Source organism: Amblyraja radiata, chromosome 19 (genome assembly GCF_010909765.2).
Source record: "Amblyraja radiata isolate CabotCenter1 chromosome 19, sAmbRad1.1.pri, whole genome shotgun sequence".
NCBI classification, from domain to species: Eukaryota; Metazoa; Chordata; class Chondrichthyes; order Rajiformes; family Rajidae; genus Amblyraja; species Amblyraja radiata.
This window is the reverse complement of record NC_045974.1, coordinates 29,600,195-29,622,494: the sequence shown is the minus strand read 5'-3', so window position 1 is coordinate 29,622,494 and position 22,300 is coordinate 29,600,195. Positions and strand designations below refer to the sequence as shown.

The 22,300-nt window shown below is 41.9% G+C and overlaps 1 protein-coding gene across 4 annotated transcripts in view; it reads left to right on the top strand.

The window, feature by feature from the left end:
* The window catches only part of tmem117 (transmembrane protein 117), a 276,064-nt gene that overhangs the window by 5,152 nt on the left and 248,612 nt on the right, over positions 1-22,300 (top strand). For 2 of the 4 annotated variants that reach the window (XM_033038139.1, XM_033038142.1), the window contains exon 2: positions 15,611-15,919. In XM_033038139.1, coding sequence (XP_032894030.1) covers positions 15,611-15,919 — 309 coding nt within the window. Of the gene's footprint in view, positions 1-15,325; positions 15,536-15,610; positions 15,920-22,300 lie in introns of those variants that run through there. The other 2 variants (XM_033038141.1, XM_033038140.1) reach the window with 2 other exon arrangements.

Genomic DNA, 22,300 nt, shown 5'->3' with positions numbered 1-22,300 from the left:
TGAGAACCCCTCTCATCCTTATAAACTCCAGAGTGTACAAGCCCAGCTGCTCCATTCTCTCAGCATATGACAGTCCCGCCATCCCGGGAATTAACTTTGTAAACGTATGCTGCATTCCCTCAATAGCAAGAATGTCCTTCCTCAAATTAGGAGACCAAAACTGCACACAATACTCCAGGTGTGGTCTCACTAGGGCTCTGTACAACTGCAGAAGGATTTATTTGCTCCTATATTCGATTCCTCTTGTTATAAAGGCCAACATGCCATTCGCTTTCTTCACTGCCTGCTGTACCTGCATGGTTCCATAGAAACATAAAATCATAAAAAATAGGTGCAGGAGTAGGCCATTCGGCCCTTTGAGCCTGCACCGCCATTCAATATGATCATGGCTGATCATCCAACTCAGTATCCCATACCTGCCTTCTCTCCATACCCCCTGATCCCTTTAGCCACAAGGGCCACATCTAACTCCCTCTTAAATATAGTTATCATAGACTGATGGACAAGGACCCCCAGATCCTGTTGTACTTCCCGTTTTTCCAACTTGACGCCATTTAGATAGTAATCTGCCTTCCTGTTTTTGCTACCAAAGTGGATAACACGGTCTAATTATCTGATCCTCAAGTGGGGGAGTGAGTACCAATTTCAATATGAATGGTTTTTGAGGAGCATGTTAAAAATAATTATAAAAATACAATAATTGCATATCCGAATGAGGTAGAGATGAGAGTAACCATACATGGCAGCATCTCTGGGAATGAGTGTGAAAGAGGTGATTGATTCTCGAGTCGGATAGCAGTGAGGAATATGTTGTTCTTATGTCTGGACATTCGAGCTTTCAAGCTCCTGCATCTTCTGTCTTTCAGTAGCATATCTGTGAATGTTCAAGTGAATCTTTGTGGATATGTTGCCTAAGAAAATAAATATATTGATGCGCTTTCTTGATAATCACATTAGTGTGGGTTGACCAGGTTAGGTTGCTGGTGATATCAGATGTGTTGCAGAAAGTATTCTGAATTATGCAAGCCCACACCCCAGTCTTTCTCGCTTCTGGCTGTAACATTATATTCTGTGAATCAACAGGTTGCGGAGGAAGTGGTTTCTGCAGAACGCAGAAAGAAGTGGGGATGGGATGTTGTGACGAGTGGTGAATTTATGTTGGAGGTGGTGGAAATGTTGGCGAATGACGTGTTGGATCTGGAGGCTGGTAGGATGAAAGGTGAGGACCAGGGGAACTCTATCCTTGTTCCATCTGCGGGTTGGGGGAGCGAGAGCAGAACAACGGGACACAGAGGAGACGCGGGTGTAGGATCCATCTATGACAGCAGAGGAGAAACCACCTTTACTGAAAAGAGGATATTTTGATATCCTAGAATGGAAAGGCTCATCTTGGGAGCAGGTGCGGCAGAGTTTGAGACCAACTCCAAGATAGATAAGGGAAATTAGTGCATGGGTACACCACTGTCTTCTGGTTCCCTTCCAAATCTTGCATACATCATATTTATCACTTCCTTTAGTCTAAATCTTGAAACTCCTCCTCAACAGCACTGTCGGAGCACCTTCTCTGGGTCACCACCACCTACTGAGGATGGTTAGGAGATATCAAGTCTGAAATCAGTCTGAAGAAGGGTCTCGTCACCCATTCCTTCTCTCCAGAGATGCTGCCCGTCCCACTGAGTTACTCCAGCATTTTGTGTCTACCTGGGGGATATCAATCAAAGATCCTATAGCGATCTTTGATATCAATATTGTGCGGTAAGTTAAAATTGAAATAAGAAACTAGAATTAAGCCCTCTGGTGGTGAGTGGTGTATATGCAATCATTCAATTTCCCATCATTAGCTGTTGTCTTAACAGAAGAAAACATATCAGGCTGGACTTTACTGTTAAAACTAATTATAGCTAATAATTATTGGCATTAAGTTTACTTTTAAAAGTAAAGCATTTCATTCATTTAATATAAATGAGAATTTAAAAAGATGGAGACTTTAAAATATTTTTAACCTAGAACATACAACAGTACAGCACAAGAACAGGCCCTTCGGCCCACAATATCTGCTGAACATGATCCATGACCATCACTTATCTATCTGCACATAACCCACATTCCTCTATTCCCTGCATATTCAAATGACTACCTAAAGTATTTTAAATGCTACTAACATATCTGCTTCAACATCTAGCCCCGGCAGCATGTTCCAGGAACTCACCACCCTCGGCGTTAAAATCTTGCCCTACACATCTCTTTTAAACTTTGACCCTTTCACATCAAGCGATGCCCTCTAGTATTTGATGTTTCCACCCTGGGAGAAAGATATTGACTGTCTACCCCACCTGTCTCTCAGTTTATATACTTCTATCGGGTCTCGCCGCAACCTCTGGCGTTCCAAAGAAAACAATTTAAGCCTGTTCAATCTCTCCCTGTAGCTATTGCCCCTTAATCCAGGCATGATTCTGATAAACCTCTGCACCTTTACCAAAGCCTCAACATCCTCTCTGTAATATGACTGTACACACTTCCTTTTATTTGACTATCTCCCTATTATGTTTTCTCTCTCACTTCAGTCCAGTGTTTCTTTAGCATTAAAACAATTATTCTCTAATTCATTCGACATTATATTCAGATCCCTTCATTTATCCTCTTTCTCAGTCATCACCTCTATAAGATCACTCTTGATCTTAGAGAGGCGTATAAAATCATGAGGGGCAGAGATGGTGGGAATCCAGTCGTTTCCCCAGAGTTGGGAAAGCAAGAACTAAAGGGCATAGATTTAAGGTGAGATGGGAAAGGAGCCTATATGGATTGAGCTTCTAGGAGAAGTGGTTGAGGCAGGTACAATCTAACATTTAGAAGACAATTGGACAGGTACATGTATAGGAAAGGTTTAGCAGGATGTGGGTCAAACACAAGTAAATGGGACTAGCATAGATGGGCATCTTGGTTGGCATGCACAAGCTAGGATAAAGGACCTGTTTCCATGCTGTATAACTCTATGACCTTGACAACATTGTTTGTTTCCCAATCCTTACATCTAAATGGTTCAGGAGCAGAAGATTTTAGATCACATGAGAATAGTGATGTATTACCAGATACAGTGCAATACTACATGTTGCATGACTAGACTATGAAAGACCTGAGCACATGTTCAAATTCCTCCAATTTATTGGCCCACGGCTAGAGAATAAAACGAAAAAAGCAGACCTAATGCAATGTAGAGAACAAAGTACAGCCAAGGACTGAAGTTACAATGGAGCTTTATTGAAACATTGTGTGATTCAATGCAATTGCAATGAATTGTAAGTGGAAGCTGGATGGAGGTCAGGGACTCCAGGGTCAACTGTTTTGAAGAACAGAAATCTTAAAACCTAATCTACTTTAAAAATGCTTCAGTTGTATTCCACTTTTTTTCTACAGCATACAGCATTTGTGATGTGGATCGGATATGTCTGTGAGAGACATTGTCATTTGTGGGCAACAACAAATTCCACCTATTATCATCAACTGGCACATCATATCAATCAATAGACTTTAGAAACTGTTAACCTTTCTGTTGCTTTTTCTTTTTCCCTTTGTGTCCATGTAATTCTGAATCGGTTTCTGATATGAAAATGTCTGTTAATATTTTTGATTATACATAACTTATTTATTTTCTTTACTTATGTTGAAGCCCAACAGGCGTTTTCATTTCCAGGATTCCTGAACTTTCTGGTATTTGTTTTTTTTTCTATGATTGCAAATACAGTTTCAGCCTTTAGGTATTTTGTTTTTAAATGTGGAAGTATGCAACATAAGCAGCAAAGTGAGAATGTGGGATTAAAACAAAAATGAGAGACTATTGTGTACTTTTTATATTTATATTTTATAAATATTTTATAAATTTTCTTGCTGACTGTTCAGGTTTGCTTCTATAGCTGTATATGGGTTGAATGTACAACTACCCCTCATCTCTGGAGGGGAATCATCTTATCTATGTTGCTGACTACCACAGGCCTGACCTTCCACAGGCCTGACCTTCTGTATAGGTCAAACATTTTCTATTTTCACTATAGATTTCCAATATCTGCAGTAATTTGCTTTTGCACTGTGGCATTTTGCTACTTTGATGGACCAGAATTCCAAGTACAAAATCAAGTAACTCTCAGCATAAATACCATGTCTAAAAACTTTTATAGAGGCAAGGAGGAAATGAGTTGTGAGATGTCACTACTATTGGCATACTTATGCCTCAACCTTGGATTTGTTCTTCCTTTGATTTCCTTGCTCTCACAGTTAAATTGCAAAAGCCAAGTTAATCTTGCTGTATCTGAATCATTAACCTGGCCATCCTGAGGGCCAGCTCACGTGGCCTAACACATTACAAGGGAATGTTGAAGTCGAAGGTTTGCAGTACGGTTATTTCCAGTTTGCTGTCAGGCTTCAACCCCACCCCTCCTAACGCTGAATCTAATGGGGTCCTGCAGATGAAAGTTCAGTCCAATAGAATTTAATCTTCTTGCAAAGAAAAATCTTCAGTCTAGGATAAATGCAAGTAAAGCGTAAAAAAATATTTTTGGCATCACAAAATAATTCAGTTGATTTTTCAAATCAACGAGGTGTTCATATTGAAACCAAGATGACACCATGTAATAATCTAAGTGTGAATAAGGATGTACAGGCACCTCATTTTTTATGTGTTTGATTTATGCACTTTTGAAATAACTCGCCTGTTCATTTAATACCAAAGCTTGATTTTTGAAATAATGTACTTAAATCTACTGCTGAGTGCAGTTGTATATATGTTTATTTTATGTGTTTTTTTAAATTGTGAGCTGCTTTTCAAGCACGTAACCACTGCGTAAAACGCGAGGTGCCTTAGTGAGAAAAGTTTGTAAAGTGATTTAATATTAACCGCAAAGATTAACCCTCAGTACATTAAATCATTGTGACATTAGACTATAACTATTTCAAGCTATTTCTAACCAGATGTATTAAAACATGTATTTTTATGTTCATGGATCATTGATATTGTTTAAAAGCAATTTCTTTAAAATTAAATATCTAATGTTAATGGTTCTATTATTAGTTTTAGTTTCAGATGTGAAAACTCACCAGGCAGGCAGTTTCACAACACTCTGCTATACATAAGTGTTATAAATCATCATTTTAAAATAATGAATCTTGATCTTAAAAGACCACAAAACCCATTGGATAATGTTTAAAAAATGGAAGCCAGCTGTCAACTCTTCACTAAAATAGCTGGTAGCTACACTTCGTAGAATCGTATTATCTAAATGTGAAAGGCTACAAAGCTGTAAGATGCAGAGGGATCTGGATGTACTCATACATGGTTTGCAGGTAGAGGTAGTAATTATTAATGCCGATGAATGAATATTATGGGTTATTCCAAGCAAAATTGAATAGAAAAGAGGGGAAGTTATCGAAGACATTGGTGAGGTCCTATCTGGAGTACAGTACTGTTTTGATTATTTAACAAAGGAGTAGTTCAATGATGGCTTGCTGGATAAATAAAGACACAAAGTGCTGGAGTAACTCAAGGTGGAGAGTCTAGGACCAGAAGCCGTAGCATTAAAATAAAAGGACTTGCCTTTAGAGGAGGAATGTCTTTAGTCAGAGGGTGTTGATTCTGTGGAATTCATTGCCACAGAAGGCTGTGGAGCCCAAGTCAATGGATATTTGTAAGGCAGAGATTGACATATTCTTAATTAGTATGGGTGTCAGAGGTTATGGGGAGAAGGCAGAGGAATTGGGTTGAGAGGGAAAGATAGATTAGCCGTGATTGAATGGTGTAGACTTGATGGGCTTAATGGCCTAATTCTGCTCCTACAACTTATGAACCTATGAACTCAGTGGGTCAGGGAACATCCCTGGAGAACATTGAAAGGTGATATTAGACACAAAATGCTGGAGTGATTCAGCGGGTCAGGCAGTAGAGGTATGGGAAGGTACAGAACAAAGTAGAGCCTGCATCGATAATCCCAAAAGTTATGAATCTGTGGAATTCATGGTGTATCTGTCGATGTCATTGCCACAAAGGGCTGTGGACGCCATATTTGGGTATTTTTTAAAGCGGAGATTGATAGGTTCTTTATTAGTAAGGGTGTCAAGGTAACTGGGAGAATGCAGGAGAATGGGGTTGAGCAGGAAAGATAGCTCAGTCATGATTGAATGGTGGAATAGTCTCACTGGGCCAAAGGGACTCATTCTGCTCCTATGATTTATAAATTTATGAATGTCACCTATCCGTGTTCTCCAGAGATGCTGCTTGACCTGCTGAGTTACTCCAGCACTTTGTGTCTTTTTTGTAAACCAGCATCTCTTGCTTCGGAGTGGCGGCGCGGCTCTGGCTGCAGCGGCTCACCGGCAGTCCTGTTTGTTTTGTGTTTTTTGTGTTGTTTATTTCGTTTTTGGTTAGTATAGTTTTGGTTTTTAGTTTGTGTTTGGGGGGGGGGGTTGAAACGGGGCTTGCTGTCTCTCCCTGCGGGGGAATGCGACTTTTTTGTCGTATTCCCCTTCTCTGCCTCCGTCTGCGCTGAGGCCTAATGGCGGAGCTGGCGACCTCGAGGCTCAGGAGGCAGAGCCCGCCAGGACTCGCCCTGAGCTCGCTCCCATGAGGGCGGCCCGGCTCGGGGCTGGAACAGTGCTTCCGTGAGGGGCTGGGACGCTCCCGTGAGGGCGGCCTGGCCCGAGGAAGGAACGGTGCTCCAGTCGGAGTGGCCGAGCTCGGGGAGGTATGGCGTTCCCAGCCCGAGGGAGGAGCGGCGCCCATGTCGGGGCTGCCCAGCCCGAAGGAGGAGCGGCGCCCATGTCGGGGCGGCCCGGCCCGGGGAAGAAGCGACGCCCAAGTCGGGGCGGCCCAGCCCGAGGGAGGTACGGTGCCCATGTCGGGGTGGCCCAGCCCGAGGGAGGTACGGTGCCCATGTCGGGGCGGCCCAGCCCGAGGGAGGAGCGGCTCCCATGTCGGGGCGGCCCAGCCCGAGGGAGGAGCGGCTCCCATGTCGGGGCGGCCCAGCCCGAGGGAGGAGCGGCGCCCATGTCCGGGCGGCCCAGCCCGAGGGAGGTACGGCGCCCATGTCGGGGGCGGCCCAGCCCGAGGCTGAAGACGGCACGATACTCACGTGAGGGTGGCTGGGACGGTGTTCTGGCGGTGGTGGCCTGAGTCCGGGGTTCGGCCGCGGGCCAGCGGCTGCGTCAGCAGGACTGGGGGGCGGCAGCTTCGACCACCCCGGGGCGCGGTGATTGAGCCGCGGGACAGTTTTTAACATCGCCCGGTGGGTTATCGCCTCAGCGCAGAGGGAGAAGTGGAGGGAAGAGACTGCAGACCTAAAGACTTTGCCTCCATCACAGTGAGGAGATGCTGGGTGGACTCACTGTGGTGGATGTTAATATGTGTTTATTGTTGTTTTTTATTGTATTGTATTGTATGTATGACTGCTGCAATTTCGTTCAGACTTCGGTCTGAATGACAATAAAGGCTATCTAATCTAATCTAATCTGCAGTTCATTGTACTTCCTTGCTGGGAAAATATTTAGGTTGCCTTATGAGAAAAGGTTGGACAGTTTATGCTTGGATCTGCTGGGATTTGGAAGAGTGAGATCGAACAAGATTCACTCCTGAGGTGATTTGAAGAGTGCTAGGAGTCCATGCATAAAAAGAATGGCATGGCAACTAAGATGGAGATATGGCAAAAAAATGTATCTCAAAATTTCTTGAGTCTTTGCAACTCTTTTCCTCAAAGGGTCATGGGAACAAAGTGATATGTAAGGAGATGAATGATAACCATGGGCTGTTGGGAATAGGGGGTTGAGGTTACAGTTAAATCAGCCGGAATTTTGTAAAATGGCAGAGCAGACTTGAAGGTACCAAATGGACTATCTCCATAATTTGTTATGTTCATGTGTAACAAGTGTAACTCTACAAGCGTGTTAAAGGTTGACAGAAGATTCTATCTAAACCAAAACAAGTTACTACATTGAATGGTCATTGACCCAAAATGTTAACTTTGTTCCTTTTCCCACTGATGGTGTCTGACCTGTTGTGAGCTCACTTCATTTTCTGTCTCTCCCCCCCCAGTATAACATGACAAATAGATCAAGAGGTATAAAACTGACTGGTTGGCAAAACTGGCTTACATAGTTAATTTGAGGTTTGAGAAGTCAAGAACTCAAAGACAATTTTTCTCTGACTATGAGCTGTCATAAACTAACCTGGCCCTGGGAAATAATTTTCTCATTACTGTATCTAATTAGGCTTGACGTTTCAGCATTCACTGTTTTACAGATTTCCAGCAATAGCAGATTAAAAAAAAATTGTGGGTTGTGCAATGTGTTTCATTCCGAAATTCATTAGTCATGTTCTCGTTACCGAGCAAGATCAACTAAGGCACAAATAGTTAGAAGTAAGGACCATTTATTGACTGTGCTGTCTGTGCTAGCATTTGACAAATGACAAATAATTATGTTGTTTAGCCCGCACACATATTGTACCTCTTGGAGCAGAATCCAAAATTGCGTTGATGATGTGGCTGATATAGTTGAAAGGAAGATAGATCTGGGGCTGATACATATAATCACCTCAGATTTATGTGTAAGTCTCAACCTTGTGTTGGTTGTTAGCTGTTAGTCGTCCTGGATGTTGAGAGTATTGTTCTTTCATATCCCTTTTCCAGACACAAAATTAACATCTCTTAATAGATTGTAGTTGCTGGAAAATGGAGCAACAAACAATCTGCCAGAGGAACTCAGCTGGTTGAGCAATATGTGTGGGTGGACAAGAACAGCCAGTGTTTCGACCCAAAATGTTGACCATTCCTTTCCACCCACAGATGTTGCTTGACCCACTGAGTTCCTCCAGTAGATTATTTGTATCTCTTAACAGTTTATACTATATATTGGAATAAACGGTATATTTATCCCACCAAACACAATTTTGTTTTGTAGAGGTATGAGAAAAACTGAATTCATACAACAAATATTGAATTCATGCTGCTTAGATACATAAATCATTTCAAACCATTTTTTGTCCACTCTCAATACTTAATTATGATACGCTAATGAATCTGCACACCTATATCTTGAGAAAGGTATTGGGTAGCTAATCATGAATAGCTTGAGCATTTTAATACATTTCTAAATAAAACACATTGTACATATATGGAAATAAAAATAAATTGTTAGAACATCTAGATTGTAAGTACAGAAGATAATATGGTAGTATAAAGAATACAATATTTTGACTGAGGCATTTCCATGTGTGTAGGACATCAGGAATGAATAACATACTGAAATAACATGTACACTGTCAGGAGCGTTTACTGGATTAGGATACATTTTTGTTCCCTTTTCCCATATCAAGGGCAATTAAGTTAAGTTTAGCAACTGCTTCACATGAGAAATAAATCAGTACACACCAGGAACTGGAATAAAAGCAGAAAATGTTGGAAATACCCCATTAGGTAAAATTACATAAATGGAGAGACGGAACTCTAATATGTATTTAAGTTTGACATAGTTAAGAGTGCAAATAATAGAAGCAGGAGGAGATCATCGTCCTTTTTAAGCCTGCTCCACTAACGAATAATATCATGGCTGATCCTCCAGCAGAAGTATAGTTACTGTTCTTGCCCTCACTCCCATGTGATCCAAAAATCCCTCAATCCCAGTTTAGAAAGTAATCAAAGCTTGAACTTTCACAGCTCTCTGAAGTAAAGAATTTCAAAGATTGACAATACACAAAGAAATGAAATTTCTGCACCTCTTCTCTTAAATTGCCAACCCCATTTCCAAAGACTGTGCCATGGCCTTTTATCCTGAGACCAACTCATAAACTTCTGACAGAAAGAGAATATCTTTCATAAGTCCAAAAATTCAATCAAGTACCTTTCAACATTATGTGATTGAAAGTTGACCTAAATCAGAGGGAAGACCATTTTGGGGTCATTTCACATTGCTCCAAAATATCAATTGGATGTTTTCTAGTAAAATACACATTTATATGCGAGAAACAACTTCTTTGTCAGTTTGCAATGGCTGACATAATTTAGGAGCATTGTAGGGAACATAGATCATTGTCCTAAGTGCAACCATCATTGGGTAGCCTGCACAATTAGTATTTAATAATGCAGTGCTAGGAATTGGACCCCTTCTTTTGATTTAACTCCATTATCTCAACATAAACCCAACCTCCACTTCCGCACAATACATCTCCCACAAGTCCCAGGCATCAAACCTCCTGATCCTCTAATGCCTCAGTGATCCTTAGTCCTCAAACCCCCAATCCATTGATGAACTGATCCTTCAATGCCCCACCTGCCTTGCAGAACTATCACACTTAACAAGGCCTCGTGATTATTAAGAGCCATGCGGCCACAAAGGATTAATGAGGATGTGGGTTAGTGTGCCATCTAAATGAGGGGATTAATGAGGAGACAGTAAGGCAGGCACCAGGTCTGGGGCTGATCAACTTATTGTTTGTAGGTGTTGAGATTTTTCAGAGAGATGTGTTCAGGGACTGCAAAGATCCACATCATTCAAGCAAGCTATAAAGAATACATTGTCAGCTTACTCAAGACAAGAAATGTACACTAGAAATTATTCATTTCTAAAATCACTGCTGTCTGTGATACTTAAAAAAATAACCTGATTAATATGTAAATGGAGGCTTAAATGCAAAATTCATGAGAAGAAATTGTACATTTCCTCATTGGGTATTGCCTGGAACCAATGTGCCTGAATTGCATCACAGCAAGATGGATCCTTTTTTAAGAAGTTCCTGTTTTGTAAGCATCAGTGATTGTCTCCCACTTCACCTCCTAAATTAAGCATTATTCCAGTTTCCTCCATCCCTTCATAACACTTCAGATCTCACTCTAAAAATTAACTGTCCATTGAACTTCTGGTTTCACTTTATCTTCCTTTGAGTATAAGAGCAGGGAGGTTCTACTGCAGTTGTACAGGGTCTTGGTGAGACCACACCTGGAGTATTGCATACAGTTTTGGTCTCCTAATCTGAGGAAAGACATTCTTGCCATAGAGGGATTACAGAGAAGGTTCACAAGACTGATTCCTGGGATGGCGGGACTTTCATATGAAGAAAGACTGGATAGACTCGGCTTTTACTCGCTAGAATTTAGAAGATTGAGGGGGATCTTATAGAAACTTACAAAATTCTTAAGGGGTTGGACAGGCTAGATGCAGGCAGATTGTTCCCGATGTTGGGGAAGTCCAGAACAAGGGGTCACAGTTTAAGGATAAGGGGGAAGTCTTTTAGGACCGAGATGAGAAAAACATTTTTCACACAGAGAGTGGTGAATCTGTGGAATTCTCTGCCACAGAAGTAGTTGAGGCCAGTTCATTGGCTATATTTAAGAGGGAGTTAGATGTGGCCCTTGTAAAAGGGATCAGAGGGTATGGAGAGAAGGCAGGTACAGGGTACTGAGATGGATGATCAGCCATGATCATATTGAATGACGGTGCAGGCTCGAAAGGCCAAATGGCCTACTGCACCTATTTTCTGTTTCTATGTTTCCTATATCTTCTTTCACCTTCACTATTCTGCCCCTGGGTATCTAGTCTCCTCCACTTAACTGTAATTCTGTGACTCCTTTGCCTCCTTCCCAGTGTTCTGATGTCCAATACTCCCAATCCTTCCACCCATTCTTGATTTTCTGATGACCAGAATCTCCCCTCAGGCTTCACTGACCATTGTAGACAATAGACAATAGGTGCAGGAGTAGGCCATCCGGCCCTTGGAGCCAGCACCGCCATTCAATGTGATCATGGCTGATCATCCCCAATCAGTACCCCGTTCCTGCCTTCTCCCCATATCCCCTGACTCCGCTATCTTTAAGAGCCCTATCTACCTCTCTCTTCAAAGAATCCAGAGAACCAGCCTCCACTGCCTTCTGAGGTAGAGAATTCCACAGACTCACAACTCTCTGTGAGAAAAAGTGTTTCCTCGTCTCCGTTCTAAATGGTTTACCCCTTATTCTTAAAGTGTGGCCCCTGGTTCTGGACTCCCCCAACATCGGGAACATGTTTCCTGCCTCTAGCGTGTCCAAACCGTTAATAATATTATATGTTTCAAGTAGATACCCTCTCATCCTTCTAAACTCCAAAGTATACAAGCCCAGCCGCTCCATTGTCTCAGCATATGGTAGTCCCGCCATCCCGGGTATTAACCTAGTAAACCTACGCTGCACTCCCTCAATAGCAAGAATGTCCTTCCTCAAATTAGGGGACCAAAACTGCACACAATACTCCAGGTGTGGTCTCACTAGGGCCCTATACAACTGCAGAAGGACCTCTTTGCTCCTACTTCCCCTTATCCCAACTTTACTCCATTTAGATAGTAATCTGCCTTCCTGTTTTTGCTATCAAAGTGGATAACCTCACATTTATCCACATTAAACTGCATCTGCCATGCATCTGCCCACTCACCCAACCTGTCCAAGTCACCCTGCATTCTCATAGCATCCTCCTCACAGTTCACACTGCCACCCATCTTTGTGTCATCTGCAAATTTGCTAATGTTACTTTGAATCCCTTCATCTAAATCATTGATGTATATTGTAAATAGCTGCGGTCCCAGCACGGAGCCTTGCAGTACCTCACTAGTCACTGCCTGCCATTATGAAAGGGATCCGTTAATCCCTACTCTTGTTTCCTGTCTGCCAACCAATTTTCTATCCATGTCAGCACTCTACCCCCAATACCATGTGCCCTAATTTTGCCCACTAATCTCCTATGTGGGACCTTATCAAATGCTTTCTGAAGCTTTTATTATCCTCCTTTATATTCTTGGCTAGCTTACCAGTTCATACCTCATCTTTTCTCCCCATATTGCTTTTTTAGTTATCTTCTGTTGCTCTTTAATTGTGTTCCTTTTGCTTCAATACTGTTATCTTCCATCATTGGTGATTATGGGGGTAAGGCCTACTAACTGATTTATGTAGTGCTCAAGGTTTGTGGGTGGAATGCAAGCGATACTTTAAATATGATTCATCTTTTAACAATAGGCTCCCATTCAAGCCACCCACACAATGTTTCTTCAATACATTTTTTCACAAATTGGTGAATTTCAAGCCCAATGTAATGTCATTACATTGTAATGAGATCACAATAATCCTTATTAATTACAAAACATATAACAAAAAATTATGAACATAAAAATTATAACATTCTGCTAATTAGAGAAGTAATATAATTATGAATACTGAATTATTTTATTTTGTCTTCTCCTCTAATGGAGTCCCCAGTACCTAATTGGCAGTACCTAATCCATTCTTCCTTGATTAGCCTCTTTGCCTTGTAGTTCCATGCTATTTTTTGCTAAAAGAAAATCACATCCAGGGCTCCAAATCTCTCCCTTGTTTGGTCGACTACTAGTAAAAAAAACTCTGATAATATGGTTATCTAACTATTCAGAAATCCGAATGTCATGGCATCTGGTGAGCCAGGTGATGTTTGCCACATTCCCCATCTCTGACCATGGCCCCAGTTCCTGCGCTCCCGAGCACTCAGCCTGACTCTAGTTTCTGTAACCTCATCCGTTCATCGGGGCCTCCATTGCTGCATTTTCTTGAATCTCACTTTGTTTTGTTGGCCACGCTCTGCTGGTTCTATTTCCCTTGGTTTCATTAAACTTACCAGGGCCTCCTATCCAGTGCTCCCCTTAAAATTACTTGGTTCATTGGAAAAAAATATTATTCTATTATGTAACATATTAATACAATAATTGGAAGGTTTGTTAGTCCAGCAGCATCAAAATGCCAGATTACTGTAAGATTTCTTTCACGGGAGCCAGCCCATAAGGAATTTAAATTCCTCAGTGCATATTTAGAAGTTTATTTCCTCCCATCCTAGTCCAGGTTTGTGGAAGACAATAGTCTGGATTTACAGGCAGTATTGCTGGCAAAGTTGTGGCATTTTGGTTCAAATATAGAAATCCTAAACTTATATTCCACATGGTGCTCAGCAGTGGGGGTGGATTTGTTAAGATTCCTCAACATTTATGCCTAGAAATGTGTTATTGGATGATGTGCCCGATTAGACCTAGGATTCCATTGATTTCCATGGAGATCTTTTTTTTAAATTAAATGTTTAATGTTTAAGAAGGAACTGCAGATGCTGGAAAAATCGAAGGTAGACAAAAATGCTGGAGAAACTCAGCGGGTGAGGCAGCATCTATGGAGCGAAGGAATAGGTGACGTTTCGGGTGGAGACCCTTCTTCAGACTGATGGCAGGCCATCAGCTATATTCACACTTTATTTATGTAGCTGTGGTGCAGAGATTTAGCAGCTCGTTTTGGAGTAGTCTGAGACCGAGTCAAATTTGCTGGTAAAACTTCGACTTATTAATTACTTTAAATTTGTTTTCTATTCTGATTTGAAATCATTTTCAAAGCTTGCATTCATTTCAGGGTAAAAAGCAATGCAATTATTTAAACCTAATTCTATTGCTAATAAACCCTGCTTAACAGCTTTCTATTCAGAGACGCATAGTTTGTGAAACTCCCTGCTGCCCATGCCGATAAAGTATTGCCAACTGTGTTTATGCCAGGGTACACAAAATTGCTGGGGAAACTCAGCGGGTGCAGCAGCATCTATGGAGCGAAGGAAATAGGCGACGTTTCGGGCCGAAACCCTTCTTCAGACTGATGGGGGGTGGGGAAAGAAAGAAGGAAAAGGGGAGGAGGAGGAGGAGCCCGAGGGCGGGCGGATGGGAGGGTGGGAGGAGACAGCTAGAGGGTTAAGGAAGGGGAGGAGACAGTTTATGCCAGTTTGGTTCCTAGTTCTAAAGCATTTGGGACCCTCCAGCCTTGAATCATATGTGGAGTAGCTTACTTTTTGTTTTAGATCATGCTTCTAATATGGGTCTGCAATAGCATGAGGACAATACTGGAAACTTAAAACTGGAAAAGATTGGCAGTAAATAGATAAATCTAGACAGTGGAGATAAAGCTTAACATATCACTTGGTCATTTCATTGTGTGTATGTGCGCGTAATTTTAAACATAAAATAACCATTTACTGTGAATACCCAGACATTTGCTGAGACAGATAATTTGTTGAGCATGATCTGCTGTGTCATTTGTCTCGTATGCCATTTAAATAAGTGCCTGATTTAAAAAAACTCAGCAGCATTGTTGTGCTGCCTGTTATTTGAGCTATGTGGAACATAGAGAATCAGCTGGTGTAGGCCTTCATTGATATGGAAATAACTGGAATTTCCCACCCAACAGAAATCTTCCACAGTAATGCCCAGCAATTGGTTGCTCGAACTTCCTGTAAGAATTGTGTTTCTGTTCTTGAATGTTTTGCATGTGGTTTTTAAACCAGTCTCGTTTTCACCTGCTGCCATTTACACAACAATTGTACAGAACACGCAATTCATTGTAAGCTGTTGTTTATCCACACTGAGACAATTGCTAAACCAAATGCAACTCCTCAAAACACTATGACGTGGATATCTAAAAAAATATTGTTCAATAAGAAATCTAAATTTGGTTGTGATGCAGCTTCACTAACAGCTTAGAAGGTAAACATTAATTAAGTCATTGTAGTTTCATAATTAACTGATCAAATCATTAATTATTCTTTCTTTTTCATACAGAGGTCAAGTTGAAGGGGCGGCCTGCATGTATGAGGATGGTTAAAGCATTTCGTTACTATTTTCAACATCCATGGAGTCGGCTGATCGTGGCTTACTTGGTGACTTTCTTCAATTTCCTCATTTTTGCTGAAGATCCTATTTCTCACAGTCAGACTCCAGCCATTGTAATCGTTGTTGGGAATTGCTTTTCCTTCGTGGCAAATAAATACCCTGGAGGAGGATGGAACTTCCTAAAAGTCCTGCTATGGTTGCTGGCTATTGTTACTGGCCTCTTTGCAGGAAAATTCCTCTTCCATCAGCTCATGTTTGGTAAGTTAAAGCCAAACCTTCCTGAAACCTGTATGGTTGTTATGGAAACCACATTGGGGCCTGTCATGTGAGAAATATGTTTTTAAAAGGCATCTGCTGGAAATCAGAAATAAAAATAGGAAAGGTGGGAAATACTCAGCAGGTCGGGCAGCAATAGTGAAAGAGAAACAGAATGAACATTGAGGTTGAAATTCCTTTGTCACCATGAGAAAAGCGAGAAAACAAGTTAGTTTTACATTGCAGGGAGGGTGGAAGGAATGGATGGGTCAAGGTACAATATCTGACAGGATGACACCAATGTTGCCTTGGGGATAAGCTGCTTAAAAAGTTGTATTTTGTAAATATATGATGCCTCATTTGTGGATTTTTATTTTGCTTGAGCTTTTTAAAAGGCACTGTGGTAATCTAAAACCATTTCTTCTGGTTCAGTCTACAGAATTAAAATTCTTGCTCAAATTTTAAATTATTACATTTTTGAGCAGTTCAGGTTGCTAGAAAAATATTCTTAATTTTGTGACTGTAAATACACTATAAATTTTAAGGGTTCAGATCTATCTTAAAATGTGAGTTGAATTTGGCTATTTATTTGCAATGTAAATATTTGTATTCTAATTAAATTTATGCCACATTCATTTCATTAATATGACAGTAGATGCTGTCAATTTTACTAAAATCATTTAAAATTGCTACATTTAAAATAGGTGTGCTCTCAACTCTTGTCCATTGAAAATAAACTGTTTTTCTTAAAGGTGTATGGAAGCTATAAAGAAAGTTCTATTACCTAATGTTTGGAGTGATAGCTTTAAACATAGTCTAACTTTAGAGGTTTTGTGTTTATTAACCATATAACCATATAACAATTACAGCACGGAAACAGGCCATCTCGGCCCTACAAGTCCGTGCCGAACAACTTTTTTCCCTTAGTCCCACCTGCCTGCACTCATACCATAACCCTCCATTCCCTTCTCATCCATATGCCTATCCAATTTATTTTTAAATGATACCAACGAACCTGCCTCCACCACTTCCACTGGAAGCTCATTCCACACCGCTACCACTCTCTGAGTAAAGAAGTTCCCCCTCATGTTACCCCTAAACTTCTGTCCCTTAATTCTGAAGTCATGTCCTCTTGTTTGAATCTTCCCTATTCTCAAAGGGAAAAGCTTGTCCACATCAACTCTGTCTATCCCTCTCATCATTTTAAAGACCTCTATCAAGTCTCCCCCTTAACCTTCTGCGCTCCAGAGAATAAAGACCTAACATTCAACCTTTCTCTGTAACTTAGTTGTTGAAACCCAGGCAACATTCTAGTAAATCTCCTCTGTACTCTCTCTATTTTGTTGACATCCTTCCTATAATTGGGCGACCAAAATTGTACACCATACTCCAGATTTGGTCTCACCAATGCCTTGTACAATTTTAACATTACATCCCAGCTCCTATACTCAATGCTCTGATTTATAAAGGCTAGCATACCAAAAGCTTTCTTTACCACCCTATCTATATGAGATTCCACCTTCAAGGAACTATGCACGGTTATTCCCAGATCCCTCTGTTCAACTGTATTCTTCAATTCCCTACCATTTACCATGTACGTCCTATTTTGATTTGTCCTGCCAAGGTGTAGCACCTCACATTTATCAGCATTAAACTCCATCTGCCATCTTTCAGCCCATTCTTCCAAATGGCCTAAATCACTCTGTAGACTTTGGAAATCCTCTTCATTATCCACAACACCCCCTATCTTGGTATCATCTGCATACTTACTAATCCAATTTACCACACCTTCATCCAGATCATTGATGTACATGACAAACAACAAAGGACCCAACACAGATCCCTGAGGCACCCCACTAGTCACCTGCCTCCAACCCGACAAACAGCCATCCACCATTACCCTCTGGCTTCTCCCATTCAGCCACTGTTGAATCCATCTTGCTACTCCTGCATTTATACCCAACAGTTGAACCTTCTTAACCAACCTTCCATGAGGAACCTTGTCAAAGGCCTTACTAAAGTCCATATAGACAACATCCACTGCTTTACCCTCGTCAATTTCCCTAGTAACCTCTTCAAAAAATTCAAGATTAGTCAAACATGACCTTCCAGGCACAAATCCATGTTGACTGTTCCTAATCAGACCCTGTTTATCCAGATGCGTATATATATTATCTCTAAGTATCTTTTCCATTAATTTGCCCACCACTGAAGTCAAACTAACAGGTCTATAATTGCTAGGTTTACTCTTAGAACCCTTTTTAAACAATGGAACAACATGCGCAATACGCCAATCCTCGGGGACTATTCCCGTTTCTAATGACATTTGAAATATTTCTGTCATAGCCCCGGCTATTTCTACACTAACTTCCCTCAATGTCCTAGGGAATATCCTGCCAGGACCTGGAGACTTATTGACTTTTATATTTTTCAAAAGTGTCAGTACTTCTTTTACTTTGAAACTCATAGTATCGATAGCTACTCTACTAGTTTCCCTTACCTCATATAATTCAATATCCTTCTCCTTGGTGAATACCGAAGAAAATAAATTGTTCAATATCTCCCCCATCTCTTTTGGCTCTGCAGATAGCTGTCCACTCTGTCTCTCCAATGGACCAATTTTATCCCTCGTTATCCTTTTGCTATTAATATAGCTGTAGAAACCCTTTGGATTTACTTTCACCTTACTTGCCAAAGCAACCTCATATCTTCTTTTAGCTTTTCTAATTTCTTTCTTAAGATTCTTTTTACATCCCTTATACTCCTCAAGCACCTCATTTACTTCATGCTGCCTATAATTATTGTATATCTCCCTCTTTTTCCGAACAAGATGTCCAATTTCCCTTGAAAACCAGGGCTCTTTCCAATTTTTACTGTTTCCTTTCAACCAAACAGGAGCATAAAGATTCTGCACTCTTAAAATTTCCCCTTTAAATGTCCTCCATTTCTCTTCTACATCCTTCCCATAAAACAAAATGTCCCAGTTCACTCCTTTTAAATCATTTCGCATCTCATCAAAGTTAGCCTTTCTCCAATCAAAAATCTCAACCCTAGGTCCAGTTCTGACCCTCTCCATAATTATATTGAAACTAATGGTATTGTGATCACTGGACCCGAAGTGCTCCCCAACGCATACCTCCGCCACCTGTCCCATCTCATTTCCTAACAGGAGGTCCAGCACTGCCCCTCCTCTAGTAGGTACCTCTATGTATTGCTGCAAAAAACTATCCTGCACACATTTTACAAACTCCAAACCATCCAGCCCATTTACAGAATGTGTTTCCCAGTCTGTGTGTGGAAAGTTGAAATCTCCCACAATCACTACCTTGTGCTTACTACTAATATCTGCTATCTCCTTACATATTCTCGTTCCCCATTTGGCGGTCTATAATACACCCCTATAAGTGTTGCTACACCTTTCCCACTTCTCAGTTCCACCCAAATAGCCTCCCTAGATGAGCCCTCCAATCTATCCTGCCAAAGCACTGCTGTAATATCTTCCCTGACTAGCAATGCTGTAATATCTTCCCTGACTAGCAATGCAACACCTCCACCTCTTGCCCCTCCAATTCTATCACACCTGAAGCAACGAAATCCTGGAATATTTAGTTTCCAATCACAGCCCTCCTGCAACCATGTTTCACTGATCGCCACAACATCATACTTCCAGGTGTCTATCCAGACTAAGCTCATCCACCTTTCTTACAATGCTCCTAGCATTAAAATATGAACATTTAAGAAACACCCCACCTCTTATTCTCTGTTTATTTCCTTTTTTTTCTTTCTCCTCGTGTCCGAGTGCCTCCCTTTTCTGCTTCCTGCCTCCCATTCTGTCTTCTAGCTTTCTCTATTTGAGTCCCTCGCCCCAACCATTCTAGTTTAAAGTCTCCCCAGTAGCCTTTGCAAATTTCCCCAGCCAGGATATTGGTCCCCCTCGGGTTCAAGTGCAACCCATCCTTTCTGTACAGGTCCCACCTTCCCCAAAAGAAGTCCCAATGATCCAGAAACTTGAATCCCTGCCCTCTGCACCAGTCTTTCAGCCACGCATTTATCCTCCACCTCGCTCCATTCCTACTCTCACTGTCGCGTGGCACAGGTAGTAATCCTGAGATTGTTACCTTTTTGGTCAGGGCCGGATTTATCTATAAACTAGACAAGCTTAAGCTTAAGGCCTCGAGGTCTAGGGGGGCCTCCGGCCAAGGCAGAACACCTACCGTTCAACTCTGGGCGGCCCCCCTCTCTATATCTCTCTCTCCATCTCCCCCCGCTATCCGTGTCCGGGCCGCCGGGCTCCGCTCGCTCCTCATCCGCCGACACGGCAGGCCGCCTTGCACATGCGCACAACCACGGCCAGCACATCATCGACCGCCCTGCGCATGCGCACTGCAACGGCAACTGGTCGGCGCTGGGCACTTTCTCCCTCGCTTTGAATTGTGAGTGATTTGGCCGCCATGGCTGTCCGGTCGCGGGGGGCCTCACAAGTGGAACAGCCTCTCTTCATCTAAATCCGGCACTGTTTTTGGTCCTTTTCCTTAACTCTCCTCCCAACTCCCTAAATCCTCCCTTCAGGACCTCTTCCCTTTTTTTACCTATGTCATTGGTACCTATATGTACCACGACCTCAGGCTCCTCTCCCTCTGATTTCAGGATATCTTGGATGCGTTGAGACGCGTCCGAGACCTTGGCACCAGGGAGTCAGACCACCATCCTGGTCTCCCGACTGCGTCCACAGAACCGCCTATCCGACCCCCTAACAATAGAGTCCCCAATTACTATTGCCCTCTTCTTTTTGTCCCTACCTTTCGGAGCAACAGGGCCGGTCTCTGTGCTGGAGGCCCATCCGCTGTCGCTACCCCCGGGCAGGCTGTCACCCCCATCCGTACTCAAACAGGAGTACTTATTTGCAAGGTGTACCGACATTGGAGTACTCACTCGTTCCTGCCTCTGCCCCTTGCCCTTCCTTAGCGTGACCCACATGTCTCTCTCCCGTGGTTTTGGAGTGACCACCTCCCTATCACTCCCCTCTATGACCTCCTCACTCTCCCTGACCAGACAGAGGTCATCGAGCTGCTGCTCCAGGATCCTAATACGGCCCCTTAGGAGCCCCATCTCGCTGCACCTGGTGCAGATGTGGACGTCTGGAGGGCCATCCAACACCATGACCTCCCACATCTGACATCCAGAACAGTACACTGCTCTGGCTGTCATTCTCCCGCCTTACCCTGGATCCGATACAAGTATAATACAAAGAAACTGCTGGGAGAAATCAGCAGGTATCTGACTCACAAACAGCTGCTCCCTCTTGACCTTTAAACTGCACCTTCATTATATAAACAAAAAGCACTGTACCTTTTGCCCACTGTACCCTTAGCTCACTGTACCTTTACTAAAGCACTGTACCTTTAGCCCACTGTACCCTTGGCTCACTGTACCTTTACTAAAGCACTGTACCTTTAGCCCACTGTACCCTTAGCTCACTGTACCTTTACTAAAGCACTGTACCTTTAACCAGAAAGCAGAAATGCTAACCTGAGGTTGCACCCAATCAGCTGCTTCCACCAATCAGTGGCTTCCACCAGAAACCTCCCTCTGGAGAGTTTATTCTACTACATTTCCAAGAAGGCCAGCATGTGAATACATTAGTTTGATGTCAACAAGCAGTATATATTTATTATTTTATTTTGTGACCCTTTAAGGAAATCAGCAGTTGCTTTTTACGTGTCGATCCTTTTCATTATTGATACATGCACTGGGAAAGGGTTTGTTACTGGCTTTAATTATAAATCAGTTCACGTGGCTTCTGGGCAGAGGAAATTGGAGATACAAGTAAATTACCAGGTGCAGATATGAAATATTTATTTTGAAGCATGTAATTAGGACAATATACAGTGTTTACTGTGTGAATGAATGGAGATGTTCATTTACTACAACGCTGACTTATCAACAGTGTGTAGTTTTGAGGCAGTACATCTATGTTTTTTAGAAAGGTGTTCTATAAGAAATGGAATTTAGAGGACCATGCAGATTAAACGGGCAAAATCTATTCTTGAAAGCAGGGCTGCTGGGATTTTTTTCTTTGGAGCATAGGGTAATTCTGATGGGTCTCTTGCTTATTCAAAATCTGTGTCATCCCAATTCCTGTTTCATAGGATGGAAGTCAAGTTCAGCACAAGTGTTTTTTCTTTCTTCATACATTAATCTCATGGGTTTTACAGTTCACTCTGGTAACTGGAAATGGGTGCCATATTCAATACTGGTGTGTCTGGCTTCAATGTGATGTGTATAATTGAAATACATTAGCACTCAATTTACTTTACTAGTTCTCATTCTGTAATATTGCATTAGGTTAATCGTTAAGTCTATGATCATTTGCAGCTAGTTTGC